Source organism: Lissotriton helveticus, chromosome 6 (genome assembly GCF_964261635.1).
Source record: "Lissotriton helveticus chromosome 6, aLisHel1.1, whole genome shotgun sequence".
In the NCBI taxonomy this organism is placed as follows: domain Eukaryota; kingdom Metazoa; phylum Chordata; class Amphibia; order Caudata; family Salamandridae; genus Lissotriton; species Lissotriton helveticus.
In genome coordinates, this window is record NC_136067.1 from 1,548,103,637 (window position 1) to 1,548,119,304 (window position 15,668).

At 47.9% G+C, this 15,668-nt stretch overlaps 1 protein-coding gene across 5 annotated transcripts in view; it reads left to right on the forward strand.

Annotated features, from left to right (window-relative positions):
* Positions 1 to 15,668, forward strand: part of RALGAPA2 (Ral GTPase activating protein catalytic subunit alpha 2) — a 1,907,250-nt gene that overhangs the window by 808,725 nt on the left and 1,082,857 nt on the right. For all 5 annotated transcript variants that reach the window (XM_078649331.1, XM_078649327.1, XM_078649328.1 and 2 more), the window contains 2 exons: positions 2,760 to 2,844; positions 3,790 to 3,966. In XM_078649331.1, coding sequence (XP_078505457.1) covers positions 2,760 to 2,844; positions 3,790 to 3,966 — 262 coding nt within the window. The remainder of the gene's footprint in view (positions 1 to 2,759; positions 2,845 to 3,789; positions 3,967 to 15,668) is intronic.

Below are 15,668 nucleotides of genomic sequence, written 5' to 3' on the forward strand. Positions count from 1 at the left end.
TTTCTGCTTAGCAAACCATACGTACTTGGAACCCTTTCCTTGCATTGTACCCGATGTCTCTACTGGTGATTACAATATCACATGTTATAAATATAACGAACGTTCAACCAAACCGCCTATGTAAAACCCACAGTTTTTACAACTCTTCATCTCTCTGCATATCTAGGGACTAATAAAGCCTCTGACCTACTAACCCCTAATCGCCTTTTATCTCCCAATATTCACCCAAACATTTCATAAAGCTCTGCTCTCTTTACACTGTGCGACTCGCACTTGACCCTCCATAACCTTTCCCTTCCGTGTTATAAAATGCGTTCTCAAAACCTCTTTTGAATGCCTCGTTCTGGTGAAAGACAAGACTAGATTTACGGTTAGCTGTCATACCTGCTCTGGACATTTTCAGCATTGTTTAATATAAATGACAATGCCATTTATTTATGATTGTAAAAAAAATGTCATGAGCAATGCCAATAGCTCTACCTTTAATAGTGCCGAGACCATTGCATTGTAAATGCTTGTTGATATGTCTCTGTGGGAGCTTAATCTGTTTCTAGCATTCTTGAAGTGGGCTCCGTTTGAACCTCTGTATAGACGTCAGTTGGGACTTTTGAGATTTTTGGTGGCCATCGCTTTAGCCATTAGCTCTGTACATCAGTCAAATGCAAGAGCTGTGTCTGGCCCCCCTACCCTTGTTTCTTACCTTAAAAGCTGTCCTGAGAGCAAAAGCACCTTTCCATTCAGAAGTGATTTCCCTGTTCCGTATGGGTCACTCCTTTACAGTTCACACTTTTTTCCTCTATCCCACCCCACTAAGCGGAAGGAGAGGCTGCACAGCCTAGACCCTCATGGGAAAGTCAGTCACTATATTTACAGAATCAAGGACTTCAAATCTGACTACCAACTTTTTGTCGGGTATGACGGCAAAAAGAAGTGCTAGGTGGTCTAGAAGAGTACTCTTTTTCGCGGAATTGTTTTTCGTGTTAAGCTTTCATTACTTTGCCAAAAAGAACCACCAGGAAGAATAAAAACTCACTCTACAAGAGGGAAAGCATCTTCTTTGGTATTGGCATGGGTGTACTCGCAGGGTAAATAAGCTTTTTTTCATATGTTCGCCAAACACTATTGCTTGGATTTTGAAGTGTTAAGGAAGGTCCTTTTCACTCATTCCATGCTCCAGGATTTTCTGCTGTTACCTTTCCTTCACACCCACCACATGGTAGGGCTTATTGCTTTGAATATCCATTGAGAAGGTGCGGAAACTGCAGTTAGAATTCTCCAGCAGATCAATTAGTTAATTACCTTTGGTAATAATCATTCTGGTAGATAATCTGTCTGCCTGCAGGTTCCTCACCAGTCCTGGGCACTTCTCTTTTCTGAAGGATGTTTTAGCCATCTGAATCAGGTTCCAAGTTAGAATTGTTGCACTCCATGTTCATTGTTGAATTAAGCTGACGTATTCCCTGCCTCTATGGCCCCGGCAAAATAAGACAAAGAACTGAGGTCAGCGCACGGGTGTGGTGCATTGTGATTTATAAACTTGGTTATCAACCAGACTAGCTCCTTTCGTGTAGTTGAGGGTGGGCCCCTAGTTTGGGCTTGTGGCAAGCGCTTTTTACTTTACCAAGGTAGAGATTTTTTTTAAAAAGGTGCAGATTGCATTATGGTAACTGGCAGAATTCATGAGGATCGAGACTGCAGCCGGGGTCCACTGTGGTGCTTCTCAATTGCACAGAATGCAGATGCAGAACTCTATGGTTAAAGTCCTCCTCTAGGAGTGGTGCAAACTACCTGAAGGTCTAATGTATGTTTACTCTACTATTTGTGCGTGATGGAGCAAGCAGTGTATTGTTGAACGACTGCATGAAAATGCTCTTGATTCTGCTTCACCAGACGTTTTTAGGTGAGTATTCACTGTTTGTGTATTAGGAGAGATTCATTTGTTTTCGTATGCTTGCTTGCTTTACTCACTTTTGTGTGTAGGTTAAGGTTTGATGCTCTTTTGCTGGTTATGTTCGAACAGTTTGAGGACCTTCTTTTCCTGCTTGCTGCCCTACGGCACTGTAGGTAACATTTAAGTTACAATTAATAAGCCACATTTTGGGTTTAGGCCACATTTTGGGATCAGGAGCAAATTCGAAAACAACTGTGGAGCAAAGAAATGTAATGTCTTGCTGCCTAAATCTATTGTGCCTTTTGGTGAAACGTGTCGATATTATGCAGTATTCCAGCAACACTTGTTCATTAATGGATTTATTAAAATGTTTCCAAGAGACCAAGTCATCACTTGCATTACTGCCGTTGTTAGATGACAAATGTTAACAGCACCACTGCTCAGCTTTCTTGTTCGTGGATTTTTTAAAGCATTATTTTGAGTTTAAAAAAATGAAAAACGATCAAGCATCTAGAGGCTAATGTATTAGTTTGTGTGAACATAACTTAAATACTGTTCCCTTTCAAACAGCAGTTTTAAACTCCCAAAGCAGAAGTTTCATGGTATTTGCCATTGTTTGGGGCTTTGCTGTGTAGGCACTTAACCCATTGTGGATCCCCTCTGCTCAGAACCTCTGAGGTGCCTGTCTTGAGGCTCAGTTCTGGTAACTCCCCATGTAGTCCTAACTCCTCCGCTCCCATTGACCCCTAGTCAATAACACTCCCTGCCTTGCCTCTTTGAATTCCTATGCCGCCTGCGTCATCAGTGCTCTGTTTGCTAGACATTTTGGTGTATTTTCTTCATGAAATTCATATTTGTATGTTTCTAGATTTTACTACGACGAAGTAGTAGTCCTGGTGAATTAGACTGGCATTCGGAAGTGCACCTACGACAGGAGAGGAAAAGAGGAAAGAGTAAGTTTCATTAACCAATGAAGGGTGGTCTCTGTTGGAAGGGTGTCATTTGTTTTATTATCATGCTTTCTGAAATGTAGACACCTCTTTTTGGACTAGGTCAGTGTTGAAGACCTACTAGCCCCCTTGCCGTACACTGTGGTATGTCTAATCGTGTGATCAGCAGCAGTTTGAAACACATCCTAACTGCACAGGTTATATTCCCTTCAGCAAAATCCAAGCGCCTTACTTAGTGAACTTCCTCCCACAACAAACCGAAATGCTGCGTGATCGATAATAGCTGGTATTAAACACTTACACACCATACCTTGGAACCATTCAAAGTGTTGAGCGGGTGGTGTTAGTATTTTCTGTTGTTAAAGTTAGAGTATCTGTAATAAGCTATAGTTAATGTGTGTCATGCCACCTCCTATTCCCTCCCCGGTAATCTTTAATCCTACGCTATTATGTTGTTTTATTGTCTGGCTTCATATGAAGTATTGCCGGATTCTGTATATACCTGTCCTGATATGCTACGGATCTAAGGTATGAGTTACTGCAGCCAAGTGCTGTTGGGGAAGTGGTATAAGGCTGAGGACAAAGTGATATTACTGAATGCCTGCTGCTTCATTTATCCACACTGTCTTAATGTAGAATGCTTTTGTGTTATATTGTTATTCTAACCACTTAGAGGGTGAAGGGATCTCTGGATTGCCCAGGACTTAGCAAATTTATAGTGATTCATTTCACTGACTAGGTCAGACAGCGCTTCGATTTTTAGCAAGGTTCTTGGAAGCCTTTGGGTGCACTGTTAAAAGGGTGATGGTTGTAGGGTGACCTAAATGGGAACAGATAGGTGAATTGAAAGAGGTTTTGAGGTGCAGTAGGGTGCTTCGGCATGGAGTGTTGTAGCGAGTGGACGTAGAGCTGTTCGAAAGGCTCACTCGTGACTGTTCTGTGCTGCAGGTGAGAGTGCCAATGAGACATCTAATGGGTTCAGTCAGGAGCCGGAGAGTTCCTCAATCCCATGGCAGACCTGCGACGAGGAGGACCATGACTTCAACTCACCAGAAGATGTTGCGATTGATCCAGACTCTCGTCACTGGCTTCAGCTCAGTCCAGCCGATGCAACGCTTTTGACAGGTATATTTATATGTGAGGGGAATTCTGCAGTGTTGTGAAGCTCATGAACTTGAGTGGAATTTGTTTTCATTCATTTCGCATGCAATTTTTAAGTGTTATTTCGGCTCTATAACATCTTAAGCCACATAGTGTACAGCTCAGACAGCACTTCTTTCCATTTGCTGCATCACAGCAGGGTCTGTTTAAAAAAAAAAAAATCATTACATGGAAAAAATAGTGGAGCAATCGTGCAACTTAGTCAAAAAACACACATCTACCTTTATCTGTCTGTCTGTCTACCTATGTATAATTCTCAAATCTTGCAACAGCAGTAGGGAGGTCTCAGCAGAAGCTTTGGTGTATTTTTGGATTGCCTGCATCCTTCATTGACCCTGATGTCATTTTAGTCATACCCAAATAATTTCCTATCACTACAGGCAGTTTTGAAATGCATTGACTGTTTGAGATTGATTCTAGCATATAGAAACCGGTGCTCACTTCATTAGCTAGCTTCAAACTCAATAACCTGAAGCAGCAAGCGCGCTGAACAGCTGGAATTAGCATGTGATACTATGTTTTTATTGTGGAAGAGACCGATCAAGCAAAAACACAGGGAAACAAGGAATGAATAAATAAGGAGAGCCTGCAATCTGTGAACTGTTTTGTAAAAACATAAAACAATTAGAAGTAACACTAAGGTATTGAAAGTCCAGCTATGTATGTATGGTTGGAGGAAAGATTTTTTTAAGTTCCAGAAAGAAGCTGGAGAGTTAAATGAAAAGAAATCCTGCAAGAAGTTCAACATCTTGCTTAAAAAACAAATGGGTGCACTGCAGGGTTTCATGGCCACAGTAAAGCATTAAACCGGTAGCCTTTTGCTTTGTAATTAAGAGGAATTGGTTTGTGGATTTACATATTCTGGATCTAGCCTTGTTATGGTCTTTTGTTTATTATTTATAGTGCTCACAATACATGCCAGAAAGAAGATCTTCAGGACGAATGTACAAGATATCATGCAAGCAAAAGAAACAAGCAACATTAGACTCAATAAAATATTAATCCGCTAAATTGTTTTCTAGAAAGGTCGCCCACCATCTCCTAGGCGAAGAATCTGAGAGTCACGGTTAACCACTGCCAAGCCCCACAATCATGAAAGGTTTTATCACTGAAATGGTGCCATTTAAATCTTTGTTGAAAGATAACCACATTGGGCGCTTGGCTTAGCTCTTGGGGCAGTGCATTCTGCATGTTAGCTCCCTGCAACATTCAATATTTGCTCCATTATGCCATTTCGAAATAACCATTTTAACCCAGTACAGGAGCTCAGATATCAGAGTGGAGGCGAACTGAAAAGTGTCTTGAAACCTTTCTGTTAATTTATTTCTAGACTAGACACAGGACTGTGAACTTTCTTCTTCATGATCAGTTAGACCATTGTCATAATTTGGCAAGCAGCAAAACACACAAGGTGATGAACGGAATGTTGCACATTGGCAAAACATTCACCCCAGTCACAGATCTGGGTTTAATCCAGCGTTATTTTGCACACAACACCACCCCAGTTCAGCCATATGCAAATCAGTCTGACCCTGTGCCTCATGGGAACAATCCAACCCGAACTGCCAAGCCATGTCTTCCCTGGACCGGAATCAAGCATCCTAGGACCGGTTTCTGGCTATCAGCCGTCATCAGCTAGGATTGCTTGACTCCAGTGGCGTAGTGAGCACGGGACCCACGTCTGGGCATACCCTTCCCACATAGGGCGAACAGCAAAACATACAAGGTGATGGATGGAATGTTGCACAATGGCAAAACATTCACCCCCAGTCACAGATATGGGTTTAATCCATCGTTATTTTGCTCACCACGCCACCCCAGTTCAGACATGGCCATATGCAAATCAGTCTTGACCCTATGCCTCATGGGAACAGTCCAGCCCGCACTGCCAAGCCATGTCTTCCATGGACCGGAATCAAGCATCCTAGGACCGGTTTGGTATAATTTGGCAAGCAACACCAAGCAATACAAAAACAGCAGCTATGGTTTAATCACACTGACCAACTATAAATTTGGCATTAATTTTTATCAGTGCTTAACCGCCGTTAAATTCAGTCACTGAAAAGACCCAACATGAAAATTGAAAGCAAAATTTTAGGAATAAGCACTCAAGCAGTCTTAATATTTCTTGTGTTGATCAAGGATTTTGGATAATATAGTTCATAGTCCATCCAAATTTAAAACCGGTGCGATTCCTATAATAACCTGATATCTGAAAGAGACTGGAGTTGTAGACTCCTTACCTTAGAACTACCCCCTGGCTTCATACTGGATCCAGAGAAACTTTAGCAGTATCCCTGAACGTCGGTAGGTGGCGTCATCGGCATTGTGGTCGCCGAGATTATGTTGCGGTGTCTATTTAGATGCTGCCCCTGCGCGCGGACATTAGTTCTTACTTTTTTGCGCCAGCCAGCGCAGATCCGGAGAAAGCGTGCTCCTAGTCACTTTTTGACTAACTCTTTTTTTTACTTTTGTCAACATATTTTTTGAGTCTTGCGACTCCTGGTGCACAAGGGATGTCCAGTCGCCGGCCTGGTTTCAAGCCCTGTGACTCCTGTCACAATTGATGTTGGTCACTGATCTGCCTCTCGTGTGCCTTTGGTGCCTGGAGTGCGACCACAACCCGAACTTGTGCTCTGACTGAACCCGATTTCTTTGCTGGAGCGGTCCTGAAAGCTTTTTCATCAAAGTCTTCGCACTCATCGGGTAAGTCGAAGCACAAGAAGAAGGCGAAGAAGCATTGTCGCTCTTAGCTTTCTCCCCATCCATCGGCTGACACGGGACCTGGAGTGTCGCCTCTCTCCAGCTCGGTCCTCAGAGCCCGCTGGGACTACCGTGCGCTTCCCTCCCTTTCCGGGAGCCGAAGCATCCCCTGCCCAGCTTTGTGCATTTTACGAAGCCCTCCACTCCATCTTTGGGCAGCCCGACTCTGCGGTCTCGCTGGGGGCTCCAGGCCTTCGGTGCCGGCAGCTTCCGCCTCGGCGCAGTAGGGCCCCCATGGGTGGCAGTCGACCTTGCCCGGTGCCGATTCCAGTGGCGACGCCGGTTGCGCCCTCAGCCGGCATTGACCCCAGCCTCACCTCTGACTTGGACACCAGACCGACGTTGGTACCGACACCGGAGGTTAGTTTTGTCCCACTGTTCATCCCTGGCGTTCCCTACTGTTAAAAGGGTGACACTACCAACCAGAATATAAGATCCTTAAGTATTGCCCGGCGGTGTCGCCTCTTGAACCCAAAAAGAAGTTAAACTATTGAAGAGGCAAGCGCTGGAGACTGGAAGGCAGGAAACAAGGTTTTTATTCTCTCCGGAGGAGAACACGGCAAAACGGACAGCAGGTATCGTTCTGAGGTGCTCTAACTGCATCCCTGAGGCCTGGCCTCTTATACACAAGTTTATCTCTTTATTGCATGTAACACATTCTCGTCGATACTTTGATGTACGGAAAGACATCCTCAGAATCCCCCCTTTCAAGCCCGTTCCCACACAAGGTTACAGAGGAAGTCCCCGCCCCGTTCACAACAGGTGATGATCATCGCGCAGCTGGATATTCCGCCGATTCACGGAGTGTGTGGGGTTCGATCGGATCTCGTAGGGCGGGGGGGGGCTTTGATCAACCCGGGGATCCCTTGATGGGGGAAGCTTTCTATTGTACGGGGAGGGGCAAGGAACAGTATCGGTAGAGCTGGGTGTCGGCCTGGGAACGAGGAAGACAAACGGGCACATGGAAAAAAGGGTTTTGCATCAAAGGGCCGGGGATCATGAAAGGGAAGAAGGGAGGTGTTGCGCTGGGAACAGGACGAGGGCCTGGGGCAGAGCAGCGCTGAAGAGGGGTTTATGATTCAAGGCAGGTGCAGGCAGGGGGGGTTGTCAGCATGCGGGGGATGCAAGCGAAGCTAGAAGGGGGAGAGAGGCGCGCTGGCTCTCGGCGAGAGCAGGGAAGCCATGGCGTCCAAAATGGCGGCTGTTTACGCGCACAAAAGGTTTCGAGAAGAGCAAGAGGGCGCCGATAATGTTGACGGTTTCAGCCTAACTTTCAACAGTCCTCCCTTTTCAACATATCTAGCCAACTTGCTTACTCAATGTCAATTTTCATCAAATTCCTAACCTCGGTATCGTATAATGCTCTCATGGGTTCGCTTCCAAAGTCCACAGTTTTGGGGAGAATACAACTTGCACATAAAGAACACAGAGGTGGCAGACATTGAATTCCTAAGCATAGACCACATATTACAACTACAGGAATCAGGATAATGGTGAGCAGTCTCCAGCCCCAGTTCTTAACGGAGTCCCAGAACCAACCACCAAGCGACCATTCTCCTTGTTCTTGGTGGACTTCCGAAGAGAGTCTGTGAAGATGTTCAATGGCTTTGTACACTGAGGGTGAGTTGTCCGGTATGTATGTACAACAGCTGGACCCAATAATGCGGCATGCTCCTCCACGGTCCGCCAGAACCACATCTAGAACGAGGCGGTTCTGGAGAGCCACCAGACGGACCGCTTGGAGCTCGGCAGTGTTGTTAGCAAAGATACCAGCTGTGATGTTCATGGTTGTCTCAACTGCCTGAGTCAGGTGTCGGATGGCACGGCTGTTTGCCATCGGGCCCCAGAGGGGGACGAGTCCTTTCATAGCATCGAGGAACTGTGCTCCTGTTGAGTCGGCTTGCTCAATGTCTTTGGCTCATTTTTGTCTATGGTGATTCGCTGGGGCCACATAAGTCGGAGGAAGGATGAAGGAGATGAAACAAGTGCCCCCCCAGCCTTTGGGGAGCCAGGTGTAGGCCTTAGTGCCGCAGACGAAATACATGTTTGGGGATGACACAAAGGAAGGTGGATCCGTGGAATCCAAAGTTCTGGTAAAGCGGCAAGCGCTGCGACCCACCAGCTGTGTCCCAAGTCCTTCTACACACATGTGGCCTGTGACGTTGATAACCGACAAGGCCACAGTCAGAGTGGCAGCCGTTCGTTTCCGCAGATAGGAGAAGGTGGGTCTGGTTGGATTGTTGAACACCTGCATTTCGATCCGTTCTTCAGCCGGAATGTCCATTTGGATTGAATCGTTGGAGGTCAGCGGGCAGAAGTGTATCTTCGTTTTGTTTCGCCGGACCCCGTGGGAGAAATGCGTTACGGTTCCGCCGGAGGTGGCATTGTCCTTATAGCTTTCTTGCAGGAGGATCAGCCAAGCAAGGCAGGAGCCGTGAACAGAGAAGGGTGAAGGGATGAATGGTATTGAATGTCCAGTGGCATGGGGTAGCAACCCACAGATCCAGCAGTTGGTGGCATTGGTGGCAAGATTGTGTTGGTGAAGCAGCTGCACAAAAGAGTTATTCCAAAATTCCTTTCGCCTCTCTCTTAGTTGAGGAGAGAGCGAAATTAGATAATGTTCCTTCATGGTGGTAGGCTGAGCAGTGGTTAGGAATGTTTCGCGAGCAGGTGCATGTTCTTCCATAATCCAGAGCGTGGTCATGAGGAGAAAACAGAAGAGGATTGTGATGAAGAGTGCAATTGTCTTTGAGCGATGAAGTCTGTCTGTTCTCGGATTTCTGTAGTGGGTATTTCCTGCTGTCTCCGTCGGCTTCTTATTTGGCGCTTCCATCATCTTCTTATCTGGCGCTTCCATCATCTTCGTTTTCAAGGTGCTCGGTAGTGGGCAGGACCACAGACTTAGTTTAGCTTCTCTCCAGGTAACCCATGGTAGTTTGGGTCACCGTTCTGAGATCCTTTAACCTAGTCCGTGGCCTACTTAGCCGAAGCTCCCTCCTTTCGACGCAGGAAATACCCTTCTCGAGATGGTACAGTGGGGTCAGGATGTTTTGAAAGTTCAAGTGTCTCTGTGTCGGGATAGCAATTCAACGATGGTCGGTCCTGGTTCAGGAGCTCTTCCTGGGTGTTGACGGTGTCTGTCGTGGCCAGGGCTGGGGAGACCTTTTTGCAGTGATGGGCGTGCAGCCAGTGCTTCTTCCCCTCCACTCGAAGTGCGGTCCGAGTGGTGATCAGCACTTGCCAGGGGCCCGTCCACCGGGGTTCCAAACTCTTTGATCGCTGAAAATTTCGGATCAGCACGAAGTCCCCCGGCTGGATGGCGTGACCCGGACCCCTAGAAGCATCGGGGATGGCCTGCTGCACCTGCTGATGAATGACAGACAGAGTTTTAGTCAATTTATACAGATAATCAGACATTAGGACGTCCGGGACGTCATGAATGGAAGTCGGTTTCGGAGCAGACCAGACGCTCATGGGTCGACCGAAGACAACTTCATAAGGAGTTAAGTGATGTCGGGTGGGGGTAGAGCGCATCGATAGCAATGCCAGTGGGAGGGCGTCTGGCCATTTCAGGCCCGTGGTAGCCACTATTTTGGCCAGTTTAAGCTTTAGTGTGGCATTGTGTCGTTCGACAAGTCCAGCAGATTGGGGGTGGAAGACTGCGTGGAATTTCTGTTTAATACCCAACCCATTTAGGATGAGCTGGATAACTTTGGCTATGAAGTGGGGGCCATTATCACTCCATAAAACACGACAGAGGCCATAACGGGGGAAAAACTCCTTTAACAGAACCTTTGCAGTGGCCATAGCGGTGTTGTCACGGGTTGGATATGCTTCCACCCACTTGCTAAATGCGCACACCACAACAAGTACATATTTCAGGCCTTGGCATCTGTCTAGCTGGATGTAGTCCATCTGCAGAACTTCAAATGGGTGGTTTCGGACCCCAAATCCCCCCCGGGGTACTACAGTTCCTTTCCCGGGGTTGTGTTGCAGGCATATCAAGCATTGTTGGACCAGGCGTTTGGCGGAATCTGGGATCTTATCATTGTGCCAAACCCTGGAGACAAGTTCGATCATGGGGGCTGATCCTATGTGGGCAGGGGAGTGTGCCATGGTCAATATGGGAATCAAGTATGAATCAGGTAGCAACCATTTGTTCGTGTCTTTTGTCCGCCAGCAGCCTTCATCGTCTTTCAATCCCACCCGTGTCCATTCAGTCAACTCGTGTTGTGTGCTAGCCGTTTGAATGTCCCTGATAGTGTCTCCAGCGTCAGTCCATTTTTCCGCTTGTGATCTGGTCACGTACATATGTGTTGTCGTCCTATTTTCAGCTGTAGTTCGGGCGGTGATGTCGGCTAGTGCATTTCCCTGTCCAATAATGTCTGTCACCTTCTTGTGTGCCTGGCATTTGATGACGGCAAGCTGGTTGGGGAGGAGGACAGCTTCGATTAAGGCGGAGACTAGATCCCCGTGCAAAATGGGTGTGCCGTGTGAGGTCAAGAATCCCCTTTCCCTCCAAAGGAGCCCAAAATGGTGAACCACCCCGAAGGCATACTGGCTGTCGGTGTAAATGTTCGCTGTGGTTCCTGCTGCCAGGATGCAGGCTCGTGTCAAAGCAATCAGTTCCGCTGCCTGGGCAGATCGCTGGGTGATGCGGGCTGTTTCTACCACGGTTCGAGCCGTGGTGACTGCATAGGCAGCGGAAGTGGTACCATCGGAGAGTTTGATGCAAGAACCGTCCACCCACAGCTCCCCGTCGGGGTCAGGGAAAGCCGTGTCTCTGAGATCGACCCTACTCCTGGTCTGTTTGTCCGTAAGAGTCACGCAGTCATGCACGGGGTGCACATTGGGATCGTTCTCTGGCAAGGGTAACAGAGTTGCCGGGTTCAGTGTGGTGCATCTTTTCAGGGTGATATGGGGGGCAAGCAAGGTCAGTTCGTATCCAGTCAGTCGTGCACTCGTCAGGTGTTGCGTCTTGGTTTGGTTCAGGAGGGTGTCGACTGCATGGGGTACCAGTACCGTGAGGGAATTCGAGAGTACAATCCCCTCACTCTGTCGGATAGAGATTGCAGCAGCAGCTACAGCTCGAAGGCAGGCAGGCAAGGCTCTGGCGACAGGGTCGAGAGTGGCAGAGAAGAAAGCGCACGGTCGTTGCTTAGGGCCGATGGCCTGGGTCAGGACAGATAAAGCGCACCCCTCCCTTTCGTGAGTGTAAAGGGAGAAGGGCTTTTTGTAATCAGGGGTACCTAGGACAGGGGCTGAGCAAAGGGCATCTCGCAGTTCCGTGAAGGAAGTTTGACACTCAGGGGTCCACGGGAGTGGGAAAGGGACGTCTTTGTTTAGCAGAGAAAACAGTGGTTTTACAACGAGGCTGAAGTTTGGTAACCATTGTCGGCAGAAGGAGGTGAGGCCTAATAGGGAGCGAACCTGCTTCTGGGTCTTAGGGACAGGGGTATCTAGAATGGTTTGGATTCGATCAGGAGTGAGTTTTCTTCCGTCTTTGGACAAAAGGTGGCCTAGGTAAGTGACCTGGGGTAGGCAGAATTGCAACTTCTTCTTGGAGACCTTGTGGCCATTTTCCGCAAGGAAGTGCAAGAGTTGAATGGTGGCGGTAACCGCTAGAGGGGTGGTGTCGGCTGCCAAAAGGATGTCATCGACATATTGTACCAACACCACTCCGTCGGGTAACTGGACTTGGTCTAGTTGTCTTTTGAGGGCCTGGCTGTAGATGCTAGGGCTTTCCGTGTAGCCTTGAGGCGCTCGGCAAAACCTATATGAGCGGGCTTTTAGGGTAAAGCCGAAGAGATATCGGCTGTCTGGGTGGATGGGGATGGAGAAGAATGCGTTCTTGAGGTCGATGACGGTAAAGGTGGTGGCAGTGGATGGAATCAAGGTCAGGATGGTGGTGATGTCTGAGACCACAGGGTACTGGGGTACCACCACTTTGTTGATCTCTCGGAGGTCGATGATAAAGCGGTATGCTTTCTCATCTCCCTCTCCCTGCTTCTTGATAATGGGCAAGATAGGGCTGTTGCAAATGTTGCTAACCACTTCCTCTACCACTCCTGCGTCTATCAGTGACTGGATAATCTTTACCAATGCCTTCTCGCCCTCGGGCGATATCCGATATTGTGGAAGTTTTGGGAGTGTTGCGTCTGGTCGGACAGTAATGTGCACTGGGTCAATCAACATACGCCCTACGTCCGAATCCGCTTTTGCCCACAGATACGGAGGCAGAGTGTCAAGCAGGGATGCGTCAGCGTCGGTGATGGAAAACATGTGTTGGGGAGAGCAATGTCTAAGCAGAACGGGGTTGTCGTAAAGAAACACTCGAACTCCATCTTGAGAACATCTGATAGTCGCTCGGAAGTGTTTCAGTAAGTCAAGTCCCATAATGGCGTCAGGGCTATTGGAGGAGAGCAAAAACGTGGTGTCAGTGGTGTTGTTTTCTACGTCAAAGAGAATCGGGGCAGACAAAGGGTTGGTGGAGGGCGTTCCATCGAAACCTGTCGATGTTATGAGTGAGCCAGACAAGGGTGCCCTTGGAATCAGTCGTTTAGATAACGCACTACGTGTTGCGCCAGTGTCTACCAGAAATGGTGACTTGGTACCCAGGACCTTAGCAGTGACGTAAGGGCCCTGCTGGTCAACATAGAGCTCGACTGGATCCCTCCCTTGCCCTTGGCTGTCCTATGCGAAGTCGTGGGTGTCCTCATGGTCAGATTGTTGATATTGGTTCTGCCTGGGTCGATCGAACGTATTTGGTCTGCCTGATATGTCGTTAGTCGCGTCATTTGGGGGCCCTCGCTGTTGTCCCTTAGGTCTCGGTCCGTTTGCTACGTCCCTGGGGTCTTTGTTTCTGATCATTTCCAGAAGAACTGGGCACTGGGATTTCCAATGGCCAGTCCCTTTGCAGAAAGCGCACTGGTTCTCTCTAAGGTCTGTGCGCCCACTGTAGGAAGTCAGAGTGCGGTCTTGGGGAAATGTGGTCTTGGGGACGTTCGTCTGGTAGTTTCCCCGGTATTGGTCTCGTCCCATAGTCACCCCTTGTAGTTTGGCAATCATCACCCTCTCTTTCAAGTCCTTCTTCTTTTTCTCGGTTGCCCTATCGTTTTCATTTTTCTGATGTTCATAATATTGGGCCATTTGGAGAATCGCTGTAGGTTTGGAGGCTGCCCAACTACTCTCGCTGGCCTGTAGTTTCTGGGAGATCTCCGATGACAGGCCCTTAACATAATTCTGGACAAACAGATGGTGTCCGGTTGCAGTGGTCATGTCCTGGCCGCTGTAATCGGAGAACACTGTTTCAAACCGGGAGAAGTATTCTGATACATCCTCCTGGGGTTTCTGGCGACAGGCTGTTACTATCGACCAGTCCACTTTCTTTTCTGGGATCAGGGTTTTTAATTTCTCTACGATTTTATCTGGAAGGTCTAGAATGGATTTCAAAGGCTTTTGTCCTGGTCCCCGTTGTTTATCCAGGTCATCGAGTTGTGACCAGGTATGCCCAAACAGCTCAAGGTGGTCGACTTTCCGGATTTGCTTCCACACATCAGCTGGTAGACATAACCCGAAGAACAAGTCGATGTCAGCCAGGGTCATAATCGTTGAGCCCAGGGCTGTACCCAATTCAGTATAGAAGGCAGTGGGGTTTTTACGTAGGTCGGGTAGAGATTTTCGGAATGTCAGTATCTCTTGCCGGTCCCATGGCTGGTAGACCCAGTTGTACACTACCCTTCCTTTCGCATCTTGGTTGTTTGCATCATCGTGAGTCCCTGTACCTCGGGGAGGAACCCAGTAAGGGGCAGCCTCTCGTATCGGCATCATGGTGTTAGATTGCTTGGTTGGTGGTTTGGTCACTACGGAGGTCGCGGATTTAGCTCCCGGCTCTCGTTCAGTGAGGTGGCGGAAAACCTCAAGCGTACGCGTAAGGAGGTCCGACACATCACACTCGCCCTCATCCCCGATATCGACCTTCCGGTACAGAGTCGTTAGGCTCTCGGGACCTTTGTCTCGATATCGGTCCTCGTATGCGTTCAAGACATGATAACACAGTCGTACGGTAAAATGTCGTCTGTGACTCCCTGTATACGAGCTGAACATATCTGTGATGTACTCTTCATCATCCTTCCTTTCTACCAGTGTCCTTGCTATTTTGTCGATCCCCGCTCGCTCATCTTTGCTTAGTCTGCTTGTTCTTGCAGGGCCAGCCCCTCGAGTCTCATGGTCGTCTAACGTTGTTGTTGATGCGGTTTTTAATACAAGGGGTTCGGCTGGCACAGAGGCCATTGGGGCCGAAGCTGTGGCGGTACCTTCGGTTGTACCTGGGGGTGGCGCGTGCTGCGCCAAGGGTTGGGAAGGGGCATATGGAGGGGGCATGTAGATGATAGGAGGACCTAACAGCAGATCCTCGTTGGCTCGTTGTTTCGAGGGTAAATCAGGGTAGAGCGTGGAGGGAGTTCTAACCGGACACTGGCTTGGTGTTTCCATTTCTAGTTTCTGTTTAGCTTTCTCTCTTTCCTTTATCTCTTTTTCTAGTTTCTGGGCAGCTAGGTGGGCTGCTTTTCGCAGCTCTTTTTCCAACCTACTCTCAGTTTTCTTTTTACGTTGTTCAGTTTCTTTTCGCCACATGCCGAAACTGTCAAGCATAGTGGGTGTTGTCTTGTTTTTACCCAGGGCAGTTTCTAGCGTTTTGATTTTATCATCATCGAAGGATCCTATCAGGGGCCATTGACTTTCTTGACCCTTTTTCGTATATTTATGCCATAGTTTACTATAGGCTATAGCGGTCAATCCATGCTTCATGAACATGTCCTTATTAGGGGTGCCCTCCAGCGGGGCTGGATGGTCCATCTCTAATAAGCGGTCCGGGCTAAACAGGCTACTAATCAGTGGGGAGA